This window comes from Typopeltis vanoorti, chromosome 1 (assembly GCF_054136105.1).
Source record: "Typopeltis vanoorti isolate ZY-2024b chromosome 1, IOZ_Tvanoo_1.0, whole genome shotgun sequence".
Taxonomy (NCBI): domain Eukaryota; kingdom Metazoa; phylum Arthropoda; class Arachnida; order Uropygi; family Thelyphonidae; genus Typopeltis; species Typopeltis vanoorti.
The window spans coordinates 190,162,311-190,181,050 of NC_143549.1; the positions used below are offsets into that span (position 1 = coordinate 190,162,311).

General features: G+C 38.8%; 1 protein-coding gene across 3 annotated transcripts in view; it reads right to left on the reverse strand.

Annotated features, from left to right (window-relative positions):
• The window catches only part of LOC150110720 (uncharacterized), a 302,788-nt gene that overhangs the window by 48,366 nt on the left and 235,682 nt on the right, over positions 1–18,740 (reverse strand). For all 3 annotated transcript variants that reach the window (XM_090395950.1, XM_090395941.1, XM_090395959.1), the window contains exon 2: positions 9,512–10,970. In XM_090395950.1, coding sequence (XP_090252076.1) covers positions 9,512–10,965 — 1,454 coding nt within the window. In that variant the 5' untranslated portion in view covers positions 10,966–10,970. The remainder of the gene's footprint in view (positions 1–9,511; positions 10,971–18,740) is intronic.

The following is an 18,740-nucleotide window of genomic DNA, read 5'->3' on the forward strand; positions in this document are numbered from 1 at the left end:
TGTGCAACGCCTTCTCATAATCCAAAACACTGAAGATCTTTTAAAATCAATAACATTAGAAAGTTTATTTCTTTGATCTTTTGGAAGATCATAAATCTCTCTCTCTCTCTCTCTCTCTCTCTCTGCTCATCAGCAGGAATTCCTGTTAATCACACATTATTATTAAAGAAAAAGTAAAAAACGAAAAACTTGTGAAAATGCAAGAATCATAAAAAAGGTTCATTTTGCTGACCCTGGTTTCAATCATCCTACTGAAATGAAATTGTCTTGAAAATTTTAAAACTTTTATAAATTTGAATTATATATATATGTATAGAAAGTTTTTTACCTTGGGTGTAAAATACGTTAAAGATACCAAGAAATTATATACTTGGTTTTAATCCTTTTCCCAAGTAAGCAAAACAAAGTTTTGCGCGTGAAATGTATTCAAGCTGAGGTAACTGTATATAGAGGCTGATGACTTCATATCACTTGCCTTAGTGATATGTATCCCATAATGCAAAGCAACCACCTTTCAGGCGAGTATAATGCAATGCATAATGGGAAAGGCCACTACCCAGACCGGTTTCGACCTTTATTGAAGTTTCTTCAGTGGGAGCCAGACCCGGGAGAGATACCAAGGTTGAAGTAATGCAGAAGTCATATATATCTCATATTATGAAGGTCAAGGCACCTTTTGTCTACTTGTATATGAGATATATATGACTTCTACCTTACTTCAACCTTGGTATCTCTCCCGGGTCTAGCTCCCGCTGAAAGGCCTCAATAAAAGTCGAAACCGGTCTGGATTGTGGCCCTTCCCATTATGCATTGCATTATACACGTCTGAAAGAGGGTGTGCTTTGCATTATGGGATACATATCACTAAGGCAAGTGATATGAAGTCATTATTCTCTATATACAAGTAGCTCAGACGTGAATATTTCACGCGAAAAACTTTGTTTAGCTTACTTGGGAAAAGGATTAAAACCAAGTATAAAATTTCTTGGTATCTTTAACACACACACACACACACACACACACACACACACACACACACACACACACACACACACACACACACACACACACACACACACACACACACACACAGAAACGCAGGTGTGTGAGGCCGAGGTATTAGAGCGGTTGCACAAACTGAATAAGAATTCAGCAATAGGGACTGATGGAATATCAGCACGTGTGCTAAAAGAGTGTTCATCTGAACTGGGCATTCCTTTGACAAGGATGTTTATTATGAGTCTCAGAACAGAGAAGATTCCGCAGGAATGTATGGTAATTCCATTGCATAAGGATGGTGCAAAGACCGATGTATCCAACAATCGACCAATTAGTATCTCAGGAGTGGTGACGAAGATTTCGGAAAAATTGGTTAGGGCCTGCATTCAGAAATAGGTTGACAGTGAATCTCTACAAGTGAATCTTTGCAATGAACATGGGTTTGCTAATGGAAGGTCATGTTTTAGCAACTTGCTCACATTATATAACAATGTTATCATTGAACTAGACAAGGGGAATGGATACACCATGATACTTTTGGATTTTGCTAAGGCTTTTGACAGAATACAGCATCGTAGACTGCTGCATAAATTGGAGAAAATGGGTTTGGGTTATACAATATTAGCATGGATAAGAGGATGGCTGATTGATAGATATCAAAAAGTGGTATATGGGGGATCTGAGTCTGCAAGGTTTAAGGTAACAAGTGGTGTGCCACAAGGACAAGTGCTTGGTCCACTGTTATTCAATCTGTACATTAATGATATTGGGAAGGATTTGACAAGCGACATACAGTTATTTGCTGATGATGCAAAGATAGGTAGGGTAATCAGGAATGCTGCTGATATGCAGTCTTTGCAGAATGAAATTGTGGGTATGGGGAAATGGGTGTCAGTTCAATGTCAGTAAATGTAAAGTCATTCACTTCGGAATGATTAGATATCCAATGTCGTATTATATTGGTGGGATTAGGCTAGAAGAAACTGATTAGGTTAGGGATCTTGGAGTGTTAATAGATAAGAAGTTGAAGTTTAGGGGGCCCATGTGGCAAAGATTGCAAATACAACTCAAAAGATAATTGCAAAGCTGAAACGAACGTTAACGTTCACATGTAAAGTAAGTATGTTATTTTGCCTCTTTACATGGCCTTGATAAGACCTCACTTGGACTATTGTGCGCAGGTCTGGTCTCCTGGTTTCCGTTGTGATTCTGATATACTGGAGAGAGTACAAAGGAGAGTGTTAAATATGATATCAGGATTGTGGAATACTGATTATGAAGACAGATTGAGAATTTGTAGACTGCAGACACTATCAAACAGGAGAAAGAGGGGTGATATGATTGGGTCATACAGGATTTCAATTGATGGAATTTTTCAATTTATGGAGGGTGGGGAAAAGACGAGAAGGCATCCTTGGATGCCGAGAATGAAGGGTGTGAGGGCTAGATTTTTCTCTCAGAGGGTGGTGCGTGATTGGAATGGATTGCGATTGGATGTTGTGAGTGCAAGCAGTGTGAATGAATTCAAGAATAAGTATGATAGCTGGTGCGTGTAGTATGTGGCCTCCCTCGATGAGTCTCTGACTCCCTGGAGGTCTCTCTTAATAATAATAATAATAATAATAATAATAATAATAATAATAATAATAATATAGGTTGGTCTACGAAGATGAAATCGATGCACTAATTATTATCATTTTTTTTCAACGATTAACCTCTCTCAAGAAGTGCAGTCATTTATTCATTTAAACTCAAAAAAATTCGAAATATTTCTAAAGAAGTCAGGCATATCATATTTCCAAATGAACTCTGAAAAGTATAGAAGCCGCCTTCTGTAAAATTGGAACTGTTATTACATACAACGAAAATAAAGTTTTTACAATTGTACTAAAGTTCGTGTGTTTAACAGCCACCGCAGATTGAACTGTTTGTAGCTTCCGCGTCTCATGAAACAGTTCGATGAGGTCGTTTGGTGTTTCTCGGAATTGAATATCCGCTACTTCTAGAAGAAGATTGATAATATCCATGTGCGGATTAAGTTCCAGACTGAAGAGTAATCAAATAGTGGACTACCTTTTCTTGATTGTATAATCAACTGTTCTGCGGACATTTTTCCTAAGCTTCTTAAATACATATGCGAACCCACCTTTACCTTCCCAAAAGCTGTACTTCTCTATTAGTAAGTAATTAGACATGTCACTGCTTTTGCTCATCAGACGAACACATAATTTTGCGCACACTCCACAACCTTACCTCACATCCCCAAGAATGAATCCTATGTATAATATTCTGTCGAATTAAAAATAAAACCTCCTTTTCTCGCGCTTTTCGCTTCTTCGAAAGACATTCTTCGTCGATGCTCATTGCTAAGAAAGCACGAAATACTTTGTTAGTGCAAACTCATACTTCCAACGAACAGGTATATGGATAGAAATCAGAAGACAGCAAACTACGTCAGGCTCTCCGTTTAGGCAAATTTAATCTTTCCGACCACACCTTATTGATTTACCACAGAATTAAGTAAGTTCCTCTGACATGGTTCAGCACGAGGTGCCTCCGTAGCTCAATCGATATCGACGATGCCTTCTGACTGAAAAAAAAGCGATCGAATTTAGGTTTCGATGCATGCGAGGAAACTTTGTACGGGCTCTTCAATGGAAGTTGAGTTTACCGGTCTCATTTGGAGAATTGTTCCTCTGGGAAGGTTCGGTGCTTCAATCAGCAAAGCAAGGGAACAACTGGTGCCATAGAATACGTGCAACTAACAGACAAAATACAATGATCTCAGAGCCTTGGGTCGAAATTCCAAACAGCTGTTACGCAGGAGCTGTTACAAAACGAACGATCTTGTGAGGTCCTTCCCACATCATCGTAGTATAAACAAGAAAGGCTGAATGTCTGTTTCACCGCCACTCGAAATTTGTTTTCAAAAGTAGTTAACATTTTTAATTTCGCTGCGATGTTGCATTGCCATGGTCCCCCTGAGTATGTATGCATTTCCAAGTGCAACTTGCATCGGATAAAGAGCCTTTTGATTTCAGCGCTGTTTTCAACTCAGTATTATGTTTCGTGTTTGGACTTTAATTATATGAACTGATGAGACATATTTACAGTTTTAGTAAAAGTACTTGCATATTGATTTCTAGGATAAGATGATTAGCCCAACGCCTGTAAGTGGAGTTTGTATGTAAATTACGTGTGTGTTCTCTTAGACGGTTTGCTTGATTGCTGGATGAAAAATCTCAGTTTCCGGGAGAGAAAAACTTCCCCATCTCCGTATGAGACCATTTGAAAACCCTCATAAAGATTCTTTACATCCGAAATGGAATTCGAACCAAGATCTTTTCAATCGGAGCGCATCGTCAAAACCTACTGAGAGAAGGAGGCTCTCGCCTTCCGGTTACTTCCTAATAATTACGACACCTGGAGATTGTTTGCTTTGATATTAACCCGGAACTGAAATTGGAAATGAGGAAGCAAAAGACGAACCCAAACAAAAGTCATTAATATCATTGACTTTTCTCGCTTCAACTACCACTGACTTCGAGATCTTAAGGCCGTGATCTTATGATTATGGGAAAAAACTCTTTTTTTTTTTTAAATCTCCGATTTGTTATTGAAGTGATCCCAGAATACCTCTTGAGATGCACCGATGACTGACCTCACCGATGTCAGTCCTCACCGATGACTGGCATCGGTGAGGACTCTTGACATAATAAACAGGTTCTAGTTCCACTGAAAAACGTCGAGTAGGCTGGGAACGAACTGCTAAAAAAAACGTATCAGACCTTCGGTAGATTAGAATCTTTCCCCTTTTCTTTGACACTTGCACTACTCATGTGACCTTCAAAGGACGACCTCCACTTCTGCTCATTTCCAATCAACCCCTTTCTTCCTTTTTCCAACCCCGTCAGCTTTCATTAAATCTTTCCTGGTTGGAATGCTGATGATTTTAAGCATTTCAACCTTTTTTTTTTTTTTTTTTTTAATGACCTCTCCGAATACTCCTCGACAGCCATCCTTTGAAAGGTGTTGATGACCCATCGCGAATAAACCATCAACTCTTTTCTTATTCTCCATCGAATCCTGTTTTCTTTGCGTATCCGTGTCCGAGCCGACCACCTGGTATGCCTTACAACCCTGCACAGGTGACCACTCGTGCGAGAACTATCACGCTCAGCAATTTTCTTCGCATCATTCACTTTAGTAACCCACTTTCTTTTTGTTTACTTTTCCTTGGCCTGTCATTAGGTATTCGGCAGGAATAAATTCCTTATTAAGTTGTCCGCTCAAGTGACGCAGACAACATCAACATATCATTATCGGCGTTTGGTGTAACGAGAAAGGTGAAATTTTATAAATACGCTCGCCATTACTAGGTGCTCGGAATCTATTATTATCCACGAATAATAAAGTTATCTCTGAAACAAGTTTCCCTTAGTAAAACTATAGCATTCACGCCATACTGAAAATACAGCTGCACCTGTTGGTTTTTAAACAAATAAACGGTTCAGTATCTAGAACTTTCTGAATAAAAATTTGGTGGAATACTTGCGACAACAAATCTGATTGGGAAACCTTAAAGGTGAATTTATTAAAAAATATTTTATTGTGATAAACTTGAAAGAATAGTGGATCTTCTAATCAGGTTTTCGCTTTTCCAAAACGGGTACTTCAGAACCTAACAAAGGTTGCGCACACAGATTTTTGCGGAAAAATTACCAATAGTTTCGAAGGCACAGTCAAGTTTGATACTTGTCATCACCTACTGACAAAGAAGGTAGCATCTTGACTCAGCCTTGAGTGAACGGATCTAAAATGATAGCATATTTTCCCTCTGACTCATTGTGAATTGAATGCGTTGGAGCAGCAACGAGAGTGCGTTCATCTAGTTCTGTTATAAAGGCGGTAAATTAACAAAGGAAACGATGTTACAAAATATGTTCTGGGAAAAATTATTTAGACGATCCAAGACATCTCAGTGGTGAAATGTCAAGGCAATACTGATCGCTTTTTTTGACATGGAGGATCTCGTGCCTCAGGAATTTCTTCCCCAGGGTTAGACCATGAATCAGTCTTATATAGAAGTATTCTTGAACGTCTTCATGGAAGAATGAAGTAAGTCGGAAACGGCCTTACAAATGGGAGGGTTTCCTCTTTTTGTTTTTTGCTCCACAAGAACGTACCATGGCTTTGTTATGCATCCACAAGTATCCAGGGGAGGCTTACCCAAGCACAGCATTTCTGTCATTCCCACACTTTACTCACCCGAATGTATTCTACGACATTTTTTTTCTTTTCCCCTACAGAAAAGTGCCCTGAAGAATAAATTGCTTCAAGACATCGCATAACGAAATGCCACATGGCGTATTATTCTCAATAATCGTTAATTGTAATACCCAATTGGGACAGTTCGGGAATGATAAGTTTATACATTCTCCCTCGCTGTACTCGGTTGTATCGCGCAATCATCTAACTAACTGTCGTATTGGACTTTGCAGTTTAGTTGGACTTCATGTTGTCTGTTTGTCTCACACCATTCTTGTTATCGCATTCGTTTTAGCATGATTACTGGCAATGCAAAACTTTTCAAGATATGCGTAGCGAGAATTCCCGTAGCGCAATCACGAAGAATGACATGACGTTTTTCATTCAGTTGGAATGACCTGAGTTTCAAATACCGTGCAGAATACGATGAACCTTTACCGTAGCTTTTCGTTTGAGAGTGAGTTAGTCGGTCTCATAAGGATGCGGAGTTGCTTCTCCACCTCATATTCAGAGATTTTCATACCACAAGAAAGGCAAACCAGCCGGAAACCACACTTAAAGAACAGATGTTATATACTGTCTTGAGCCTTAATTCCTTCGATCTTAATTCTTCCAACCAATCCAGAATCCAAAGTGACGCCACGACTTCTGTCGTTATCACGCAAACACTTGAATTCACACATTTTCTCTCGTAGAGGAACAACCTACCCCATTTAAAAAATACCCATTGCTTTGAATAAGCCACGTGTTATGAATGGGATCCATTTGGCATGGGGATGTCGCCACTAAATATATAATAAGAAAAAATGCGAATTAACACTACAGGTTCCTGTAGCAGTTCTTAATCTATGCAGGATTTAAATTGGCCAAAAAGTATTACTCGTCTGTGATTCATTTCTAATGTTTGCTACTGACCACAATCAAGCGTCAAATCATAAAATCAAAAGTGTCGAAAATTTCTTGTCATTCGCGATGAGCAAAATTAAATGCGGTGTTCGCATTTAATTTTCGTATATCACATGAGTGTCGCGGCTGGTTTGCCTGTTTTGTGGGATGAAGAACCCAAGTTGCCGGGAGTAAACCCCCTCTCCTCTTCCTTCTCTGTCTGAGGCCGGCTGACTCACTTTCAGTTGAAAAGTCCTGATAAGGTTCTTCACTCCGTTCGGAATTCGAACCAGCGTCTTTCCAATCGAAGGGCGTCGTCGAAACCGATTGCACTATGGAGATTCTTTTAAAGAAAGGGGGGGGGGGAAGTACTTGGATCACGTGACTGCATCGTCTATGCTTCACGTGTTGGCTGGTGATCACTTTACTAAAAGTTAATGATGTTTACAGTATGAATCTGGTTATTTGTTTAACGGCCCTTCTATAATTTGTCACAAGTTACTGAAGAATCAACAAACAAATCCACTTTATTCACTGAAGTTGTAAACTTTGAAAGGTATTACGCGCGCGCGCGTGTGTGTGTGTGTGTGTGTTCCCCATTCAGTTTCGCTTATATTGGAAGAAGAAGAAGAAGAGAAATCTTGATGCGCTGTATGCGATCGACTAATTCACTTTCAGCTGAAAGATCCTTTATAGAGATTCTCTATAGATCAATGCCGAGAGTAGCGTGCAAGTTAGAAAGACCTACATTATTTGAGTACACACTTGAATAGTATTAAAGCGAACAGGGTACACTCAATTCTATAGAAATCATTAACAGAAAATCACTTACGATAATTAATGAAAAAAGCCACAAGCCCTACTTCTCCACCGATGGATACGCTACTAATATATTTTTACCTTGACGTCTCACACCCAGCAACAGGAATATTTAAAAGTTCATGGCAGTTTTAACAAAGGCTTAGATCTTATTTTATTCATTTAAGAACAACTTTAATAAACAAATAAAAGTATGTCGTATGAACAGGATGAGAATCATATTTCGATAGACGGCTTCATCTGAATATTCTTTAGGATCTCAGCTTTAGCGGAGTGCCTGAAAAGAGGGCAGGTAGAAGCGGAAAGAAATATCGTTGACGAGCGGAAGAATATTCTATGGGTGTCTGTAGGTACTGAGTTCGTCAACCTCAGGAGAGAGATCGGAAAACTTTTTATGCGCAAAACCCCATACGAAACAGACAAACCAACCAATGTAGTAAACAAGAGAACTACGATGTTAGCTGCGATTTCAGCTGTTTCTATTCGTAGCTTTTTTTACAAAACTCTAGATAGAAACTAAAATCTCGAAATCTTGGATCTCCAAAGCTTCTATCAGTGAGTTTTACTTATCCAGCAAAAAAAAAAAAAAAAAAAATTAAAACTACTTCCAACCTCGTGTTAGCTTCATCTTATCCCCTCAGAAAGCTTTGTGATTCGCTCTGTCTAGGAAACATAATAGGATTAATCTCTCAGGACTTTTACTTTATATTTCTATAAATATCTGGCGGGGTATAGGAGTGCAATGGAAAGAAATCTGGAACCAAAAAGGACATTTTAATATTCACGTGGAATACAAATATTTTATTTCTATTTATTTAACAACAAGCTCAGCGAATCCTTTCCAAATCGTTTTTTTCTTTTTTTAATTTTTCAATAAAATATGTGGTGGAATAAATAGATGAGTCCACATCTTATTCAGTTAGCACGTTCATGTACTGTTGTTGCAGGAATATATTAATAACGGGCTATTTGTTCGACTTTGGATTCAATGTTGTCATTTGTTTTCAGATAAACAGCATCTGTCATATTTCATGTCGCAATCGAGTGAATCGGTAAGAAATTCGGTGGCAAAAACAACAAAAACGACTTCACATTTCATGACTACGAAATAAAACACGTAAAAATATTTTTTGTTTGCTAGTCATCACATGTCGAAAGTTTTTTAAAGTATGGCTTTTACTTTATTTTATTTTATTTTTTGCTAGGAGAATTACTCTTCTTGTCAATTTCGGAAAACCACATTTCCACTCTCATAAAAGCTCGATGAAGAAACTATTTAAAAAAAAAAGATAAAATGTTCATTTGTCACTATACAAAGAAACTGAGGTCACTATACAAAGAAACTTAGTGACCTCAGTTTCTTTGTATAGTGACCTCAGTTTCTTTGTTCATTTGTCACTATACAAAGAAACTGAGGTCACTAAAAACTTAAGGGGCCTAATGATTCACTCTGAAGGGACCTTCAGAGCGAGTACCAGGGAGCCAAAAGTGATGAGAGAAAGAGAGCATTACTTACGGAACTTGGTCGAGAAATACTCACCCTTCGCACGTGATGATTCCGTAGTGTAAACCGGTAGCTTTGTCTTCACAGATCATGCACACCATAGGCTGATCGTCTTCTTCTTCTTCGCCCCCTAATCCTCGAGATGTAGAGGGCGTGGCAGTGACAGTTTGAAGATTTGGCGATACATCTTTACGACCTAAAGGAACCACGGTTAAGTTCAAAGCCTGAGAGTCAGGTTGGGCCGTGGCGGAAGACGAAGCTACGGGTTGATACTTTTCCACCGGTTGTGGCCAGAATCTTAAAGAACTGGATTCATTCGCAGGAGAAGGTCGGTACGTTCGCGTACTCTCTTCGCTCCCTCGCCTGATATCCAAAGTGATTCCAGGAAACGCTGTTTTGCTGGGAGGACTCGGTCCGTAAGACAGACTGCTGACCACAGACTCTTTAGGGGCTGACGAGTAGGTAATCACCGGGGTCTGACTGAGGAACTGCGTCGAAATGGTGGGGGTCGGAGAAGAAACAGAAGTTGTGAAAAGTGAGAAAGCTTGAGGCGAAAGCGGTTGCACGAGAACTTCTTGACTCTCCGAGGATGTGGCGGTTGAGTCGGACCCAGACAGGTGTCTCACACTTGCTGAGTCGGCTCCTAGGCTGGTGGCAGTTGCGATGTTTTCTTTTTTTTGGCTCATCAACGTCTGAGTCTGACTGGCTCCTGTCCATACCATAGTCCTTCCTCGGCCGGAACTGGGGATTTCTCCCATTAATGGCGTTCTGGGCACTCCGTGGTAAAACTGTAAGCTCTGCTCTTCCTCCAGAGAGGTCGAGGAGAGGGCCTGCGATTCTCTTTGCTCTTCGTGAGTGAAGTGCCTTCGATAGGAAAGCGCACTAGAAGGTGCCCATCGCTGGGTATTCATGTGAGGAAGGAGCTCGGGTCTGCTTCCCCGCAGCCGTGCAGGGGCACTCAAGTCCAAACCGAGCTCCGACCTCCCTTCGATCACTTCGTTATCCCCTCCTCCCCCATCAAACACGCTATTTCGACGCTCACGTTGCGGACTTTCCGTTGACCTTTCACCTTCTCGGGACTGCTTTCGACTGCTCATGTGCACTACAGATATCCTCCTGGGGGTGGTGCTGGGGGTGGCTTGACTACAGGAGGGTAATTCTTCTCTGACACTAGTGTCTGGTTGCTCCCGCTTGATATCTGGATCAGGAAAAAATGCCTCGCCTTCTGATGAGATGAAAGCTGGGGATATCTCTCCCCCATCCTCGGATCCAGAGATAAGAAAAGACGCCGAGATATCTCCTACTCCCGATGCTGCTACTCCTTCTTTTTTGATGAATTCCGTTTCTGGTCTGCTGTCTTGGGATGACATGGTAACTTCTGCGATGATCTCTCCGTCACTGTTGCATTTTGAATCTACCTTCCGTCGTTTTAACTTCAGGTTATGAAATAAGCTCATCTTATGCATGCACTGCAGAAGCAGCAGAATCATACTTCCTGCAAGAACAAAGGACATCATCAGTTTAGGAATGGCAAATACACACATTCGAGTGATCATTACTTTCAAAATTAAAAAGAACATTTGTAACATATGCCCAAAAGAAGCAGAAGGGAAAGAAAGAAGGAAAGTTGATAAGAGTGAATGGCGCGCGCGCGCACACACGCGCACGCACGCACACACACACACACACACACACACACACACACACACACACACACACACACACACACACACACACACACACACACACACACACACACACACACACACACACACACACAGAGAATTTACAATACAAGGCGAAGCATCACTGAAGCTTCATGTGTTGAAGGAACAAACCGTCATGCGCAGAGATTTTCTTTAGTTTTTTTAAGCATTGGTTAAAGCACTTGCTTAGCATAAGCATTCGAAGGCCAAATGAACAATACAGTCGTTAAAGTAGTTAAACAGTAGGCGAACAGACACCATAAGAAAACAGAAATGAGTAACCGATATGATTTTGAAAGCTTCTCACTTGGAATCGCGTTGAATAATCTTATTGAATGGATGCAATGAAAACTATTCTAATGAGTGAACAGAATTCGGATATGGATTATGGCTTATTTTAATTAAAATATTGGCGTTTGAAATGACTGCTGAGCAAGCTGTTATGCTTTCTAGTTTTACCACACTCCATCATTTGTAGGTCCCGTGAAAAACGAAGTCAAAGCAATTAAGACTATGAAGGAAGCGTGTTATGTGTGTGAAATGCATTTGTTTGGGCCTGTTTGTGTGTTTCGCGTGATGAAAACCACATATTCCCACGAGAGGAAACTCAACAACTTTCGTATGAGACTTCATCTTCAGTTGAAAAGCGCTTATAAAGGTTCTTTGCCTTCTAGACAGGATTCGAATCAGATCTTCCCAGCCAAAGGGCGTCATCGATACTGACTACGTCAGCAAGAAGTCCGAATTGTTAACTGGAGACAAGACTTCATTACAAGTTTTTATTTTTACTCGAAATGTCCAATTTAGTCGTTTGTTTTTAATAAGTTGAATTCAGTTTTGAAATAAATCTAGAAAATAAGGGGGAAATGCAAATACGTATTCACAGTAGAAATACTACTCGAATAATCGGAAACAACAAATGTTTTATCGGTGATCAGAGATTTACTGGAAAATCTAGCAGAGTTATCTACCGATTGCAGCACGTTTATTCACTGAACTGTATGACTGGTTATCGCTGTTGGATTTTTCTCCTGTCCAATTAGATCCAAATGATCTATTTGGATGGTTTGCAAGTTCAGATTAGCTGCTAACTGATCATTCACATCGCATTTCTATTTGCACCTGAATGTAACACTTTTTAGAAGATTCTCTTCTTCTTCCTGATCTCCTCATCATAATGGTTGAACCAAGACGTTTACCACAACTTTGCAGGCTACCATCACCGCTACGGTGTTCATGTGCAGCATAATATATCGCAGTGTGAAGTTTCTACCTTTATATTCAATGCTTTCAAAAACCTACAACGCCTTTAATAACTGTATTTTTAAAAAATATTTTAGCACCACCAGCAGCTTCCTGGTATGCGCACGGCTCTAGGGTGGCGAGCCATTTTAATTTAATGTCATTAAACATAATTGGAGGGTAGCAAAAATTATCTTGCATTCGGAGACAGTCACCCTTGGCGCGCTCCTACTGCGTGCTATTTTAAAATCTCTGAAAAATATTGCTAGACGGGATAAAGTATGTGCACACCGTGGTAGAAGTGGTTCCTTGTCTTTAAGAACTCCACCTTCCTGCTATGGCTTAGATGACCTACTTACATGCTAGCAGTGTAAAGAATAATTTGCACAGATTTTATCTGCTTCTAGTTTACAAGATCAGCATTCTAAACACCTTGCTGACTCACTTAACAATAAATAAAACAGATGCAGAAAAGCTAAATGGCACTGAGTAATGGTTTCTTTCACGAATTACAAAACTGTTTTTAGGCAAATCCTCAGACAAGCATATCTTAGCAAATATTACCGAACACGTTTCTTCGCAAAATCCTCATTTAGAATCTGCAAACAGGCAGAAAGAAATGCTGAAAACTTCCAAAGCAAAACAGGGTTACTTAAAAGGAGATGAGTTGCAGTAAGAATATTCAAAGTAATATAAAACGCAATTCGCGTATACCAAAGTTCACATTAAGCATAATTGATTACAATGGGAATAATACTCGATATTCATTTTTAATTTTAGAAGCAAACTAAATACTAAATTCTGAGTGAATAACAATTCACATTTAAACAATTTTTATTTTTAACAAAAAGAAGACGAAAACAAATCAAAGTTACTTCAATAAATAAAATCGCCTTATAACAAATTTCTATACAAAATTGCATATAAGAAATATAAACATACAAATATTCGTATATATCGTTGGGCCCACGAGCATCAAATTGTGCATCATTTCCCCATTTGACTATAAGGAAAGAGTAATATATTTTTATGACCAAAATGTTTATTTCTTGGACCTGAAACCCATGAATTATTTTCTATAGAGATATCGAGAAATTCTGCCTTTTTTAAAAAATTTTGTAAGAACAATTCCGAGTTGCTTAGCAACTACTATTTCGTCTCTTATTTAAGTCATCTTTACTTAACAGTTCGGAGAAGGAGATGAGTGCAGTCAGAATATAAACCCGCAATTCGTGTATTTATGATGAGCATCTCTTTGAACTATGGGTTTGAGCGAGATGAATGGTTCCAAATGCGTTTTAGGACAGTAAATGAATTTTATCGCCAGGTGAGACACCAGTTTAATGAAATCTGAAAGGAACTTTAAAAAGTTTCGTGTTTGAGAAGCTTTCCCCTGGACTGTCTATCGTTCCTCCATCGTGCATTAGAGATTTCTATCGTTTCGTGGATGGCCTCAATAAAAACAGAGAAATAAGCAGTAAGAGACGTTTAAGGGATGTTTACCATTTTAAGAATAATCTTTATAATCATCTGTGAACCATCTGTAGAATCTCTAGGAGAATGGGTTCTACTGCCCATAACTTCAACATTCATTCCAACGCGGACAACCCATCTGAAGGATTACCGTCAGACGAGTTTCGATTCCCGTTCTTAAAATAACCGATTAACATTTCTAACTTTTCTGAAGGCAACGTAAACAGGTTTAACTTCGTTTACAAGCCAAATTTATAATTTCAAAATATCATCATAGAATTCCCCAGATGACAGCAGAAAGTTCTGCTCCATCTGCTGATTTGAACTTTTTATGAACGAAACTTTGGTGACAGAATGGACGGTGGTCAATGCGTGGCAAGTCCCATTCAAAGAACGTCCACTTCACTAAAATGAATGCTTCTTAGACGGTGGAAATCAGTCCCATTTTATGGTAGAGCGTGTGATTAATTACACCACTTATTATTTTAATGAACACATACGCAGTTCATAAATAACGGCGCACCCATGAAACTGAGGAAACTGCCTTCGTAATCAATAACCAATAAGACCATCTGTTTAAGACCTCGCAATACAAACAACTTCACTTTCACCTTCAGCAGTTTGATTTACTCACGATTATAACCATTCATCTTACTTGCCACATTTGGAATAATTGACGTCTGGCAGGTGGGAGTGGTTGACACGAAATCGATTTTTTTTATTCCACGGTGATCTGTTAGGAGGCGGCTCCAGTCAAGACTTTGGATATTTGCATAATATGCGAATAATCGAATACTACTTTTTTGATCTCACAGAGTTTAATTAGGTTTAATTCTATGAATAATTTTTCTTTTACTTGTAAGCTGTTATTGAAGTTGACTAAAAGATCTCGTGACTCGTCTAGAGGCACCTTTCGTGCATCATATGAACTAATTGTAATGAGTTTAAGCAGTGTGAAAACGTCGCGCTGGAATATGCAACTAAAGCTAATGAGGTTAATTACGTGTATTCTTCAAGCCGATTGGCTTGTTTTTTGTGGGATGAAGAATTCGAAGTTTTGACAGGAGAAATCATTCCACCTTATGAGACTGGCTAACTCACCTTCAGCTGAAAAGTCCATAAATACAGAGAGTAATAGGAAATCTCGTTATGCTCAAGTCAGTTAACTATTTCTGCAACATTTAGATAGCTCAGCAATTCTTTTGAATCTGGCAAAACCTAAGGTCACTAGAAACCATTTAACTAAAGGACTACTAGGTATGCAAAAAACAGCTTAGCTCCTAAGTCATATTCACCGAACTTCAGGAGTTATCTACTCAATAACGTTAATACAATGGATACTTTAAGATTGCAGCAGGCAGTGGAGGTCATCACCGATAACATATCACTAGGCTTATTGACGGAGAGTATGTTTTTCGATGCCTCAGCCTCGTAACTTTCATATTGACAGTTCTACAGAAGACGCTTACAGGTTCGTTTCTAATCACAGACTAGAGGAACTCTTTAGGCTTTTTTTATTTGTTTCCAGTATTTAGTCGATTTTGAGGTAGGTAAGCATGGTTTTTCTCCCAGAAAGTACTCAAGTTTCTAATTCACAAATCAGCAAAACCCACTGTAAAAGCCCTTATGTATAATTACCAATTAGGATTAGGAACATCATCTCTTGATTATCACGGATAGGTAATATCGAGAGGTAAATATTGATATCTAAAATTTTAATGATAAAATGGTGCCATCTACTCCATTTTGAGAATGAAAAGAGTCAGATGGTTTATTTCCTAGGAGTAATATAGTTGCGAGTAAGGAGGACTCATTATGAGTTCAATATAGGCTCGCAACACCTTATGCTATATCCGTATATGCGCATATAAGTGGGATGAGTTAGTTGTTCTTTACTTCCCTTAACAAAATTTCTTCTAAATGGAGAGCAGGCTACAAATGAATGAGCTCTTATCTCCAAGTATGTTCAAACGTTTCTTCTCAAATAAATTTACTTTATGAAACCAACGCGCTTAAGAATAACAAAAGCCAATGACATTTAGCGTACACCCAAGGAAGGTGATTGTTGAGTTGCATATTAATACATCACACGCTTCCTTGTATTGAGTGGACTATTTGGCTGAATGGTATGGTATCTCTCCGCTGTCTGTCTATGGACTCGAATCTCATGTGTGTTTGTGATTGTCTTTAAGTGGGAGATGAATTTCATCATCTAGCGTAAGATCACTACCCTGCTTATTGGAGGCCTTAAGTGGCTGAAAAACGGTTCATGTTTTGTCTCCGGAGAATGATATACGGACTATTCACTCCTTAGTCCCTCTTGATACTAATGTGCAATGGATTTCAACCTTTCAAATAAGTCAGCATGCTTTGCTGTGACGCAATATGAAGAGGGTTATCAAAATAATGGCCTGATAGTGCTTTTACAATCCCTGGCTAGATCGCACTCAGATTCGCAATAATACACATTCCTATGGGTGTGTATTGGATAAACAAAATATACAAAATTATATTTCAATATTTTATTTTACACCATAAATTATTTACTAGTTTCATTAACAAGGAGATAATTATCGACACGAAGTAGCTGCTACGACTGCGGGAATCAGCTGATTTAAGACAGCTGATTCATGCACCGTTTCATAAAGGATCGATCACAGTTCTGAATATCGCACCCCTGAAATATATGAATGATAAACAGCGTTAATTTTTATTTTTAAATAATCCCATAATGAAAAAGAATCTGCAGTTAAACTAGACGACGAAGACTGTTCAGTTTATGGAAAATTATCTTGTTTACGAAATGTTTTGAGAGAACCTGTTTGATGCGTCGTCAACGTTACTGAATCCCCATACGAGCAAAACAGGGACTGGCAGGCTTCAATAACCTGCGATAACATCATGAACGTGCTATCAATAATGCGGGTTCCCTTATTTCTTCAAGTAAAGATGAATAAGGTGAGTGGCTCTTAATAAACAAAAAGACGTTGAGCAACTAGGGGATGTAATACCAACGACAGATTTCCGTGTAGTGGCCCTCTTATTTAGAGAATAAAATATGCTCCTTACAAGTAAGATAAACAGATGATTGAAATATAATATTAATGACGAGAGAAAAAAGTGTGGATAGTTTCCTTTGCTATCGGAAAGATTTCGGGCAGTAATTTCGTGTAGAAGCATTTTGCTAGGCGATTCCTATCATCCAATAATATTCTGCGCATTTATTTATTTATTCGTGTGGGGTTTCCCCCCGTTTCTCGACCGCCCCTTACGAAAGTATTTATTATCGCTTGGTTCCATCTGTAGTGGATGGGGACCTCAGTCTTGCTCCACTAGGCCAGTACAGCGATTGTCTCAAGGAGCTTGCGAGTTAAATCTAGCAGGACTGACGGACAAACCCACTTACTCCGTATTTAATTTGTAACACTCATCAAAGGTTTCAAATTAATTACATTAAAACCTGATAAGGAATCGAAGAAATGGTTTTCAGAAGAAACTGACTCAGAACACACCACCAGTTAGTTATCAGATGGATTACAATATAACACTTAACAGTACAGTTTACTTCACCTTGCTACTAGTTTTCTATGAACAATTTTCTTTCCAATTACTCTGCTATCCGTCAGATCTTATATTCCAGTCTTCTGACGAAATTTATAAATCCACGAAGATTTTGGTCTTCCCGTGGGTCATTTCTTTCCCATTCTGTTTAATGACGACACCGTTTTTGATTAGCTCTGCTCGCCCATTCTTGAGTGCTAACCATGTCAAAATTTCTTCTCAAAATCCTCATTTTTAACGTGATTCTGATGACAGGTTTTTATTTCCATAATTTTTCTCGGAAATCTCGTGTGTCCGTGCTCGCTAAGCTTTGATCAACGCTGTTTTAATTCTGACTCAGATGAAGTTAAAAGTGGTTTGAATGCTGCGCGTCGCACTCTGAACTAACATATTTTTATTCCATATACATTTACTCAATTAGTTTCCATCTTCATACTATCCTTGCTTATTCTATTTCTATCTTTAATTCGCCATTTTCACTTTTAAAAACAAACAAACTACGCCTAAAATACATGAAATGTTGAGTCGTTGAGAATGTAATAAATATTTTACCTATTTTTTGTCTTTTTATCAGGCTCATTATTATCTAAAATCAGATTTAAAAACAGTTATTTTGTTGTTGTTTTATATCCCTAATGAACGCCTTAAGTAAACAAAGAGCGAATGAATATTCATTTCTGTACTCGGTTGAATATTTCAGCATTGCCAGAGTTAAATGCAAGAAAACTCGCTGTCATTTCATCTGAAACAATCTTAGGACGAAATCCTCGTGAAGGAGACTACTTCAGCAATGAAGCCACACATCAAAACAAAAACAAATTTATTTCGCGTTGTGAAGAGAAAGCTCACACGGTAAATTTTTTGAACCTTGTCACAAGAATCAAGTACGTTGTGACAGGTAAGGTAACATTGCCTGACTATGGGACAGATATTGTCAACATCAAAGCGTTTCTTGAAATAACCTACTCGAAATACTACGATGTGTTGTAACAAAAAATAATGTAACCATTGAATTAGTTGTTCCATTAGATGGCAAGCTCGGGTGTTTTCCCACGGGGGTTCTTCCCTCGAAATCATTTCTGAAATAAGATTTGTGCCCTTTCGACTGCCAGCTTCAATCGCAAACTGGAGCAACATGTTAAGGACGGAATGCAAGTCAATGTCCTTTAGCAATGTCTGTTGATTACGCAAAAAGAAATTCGAGGCACTCAGATTACATAATTTATGAATAGTACTTAGATTTTATCCAGTTTTGTGTGCATCACTCATCGTATTCAATACGC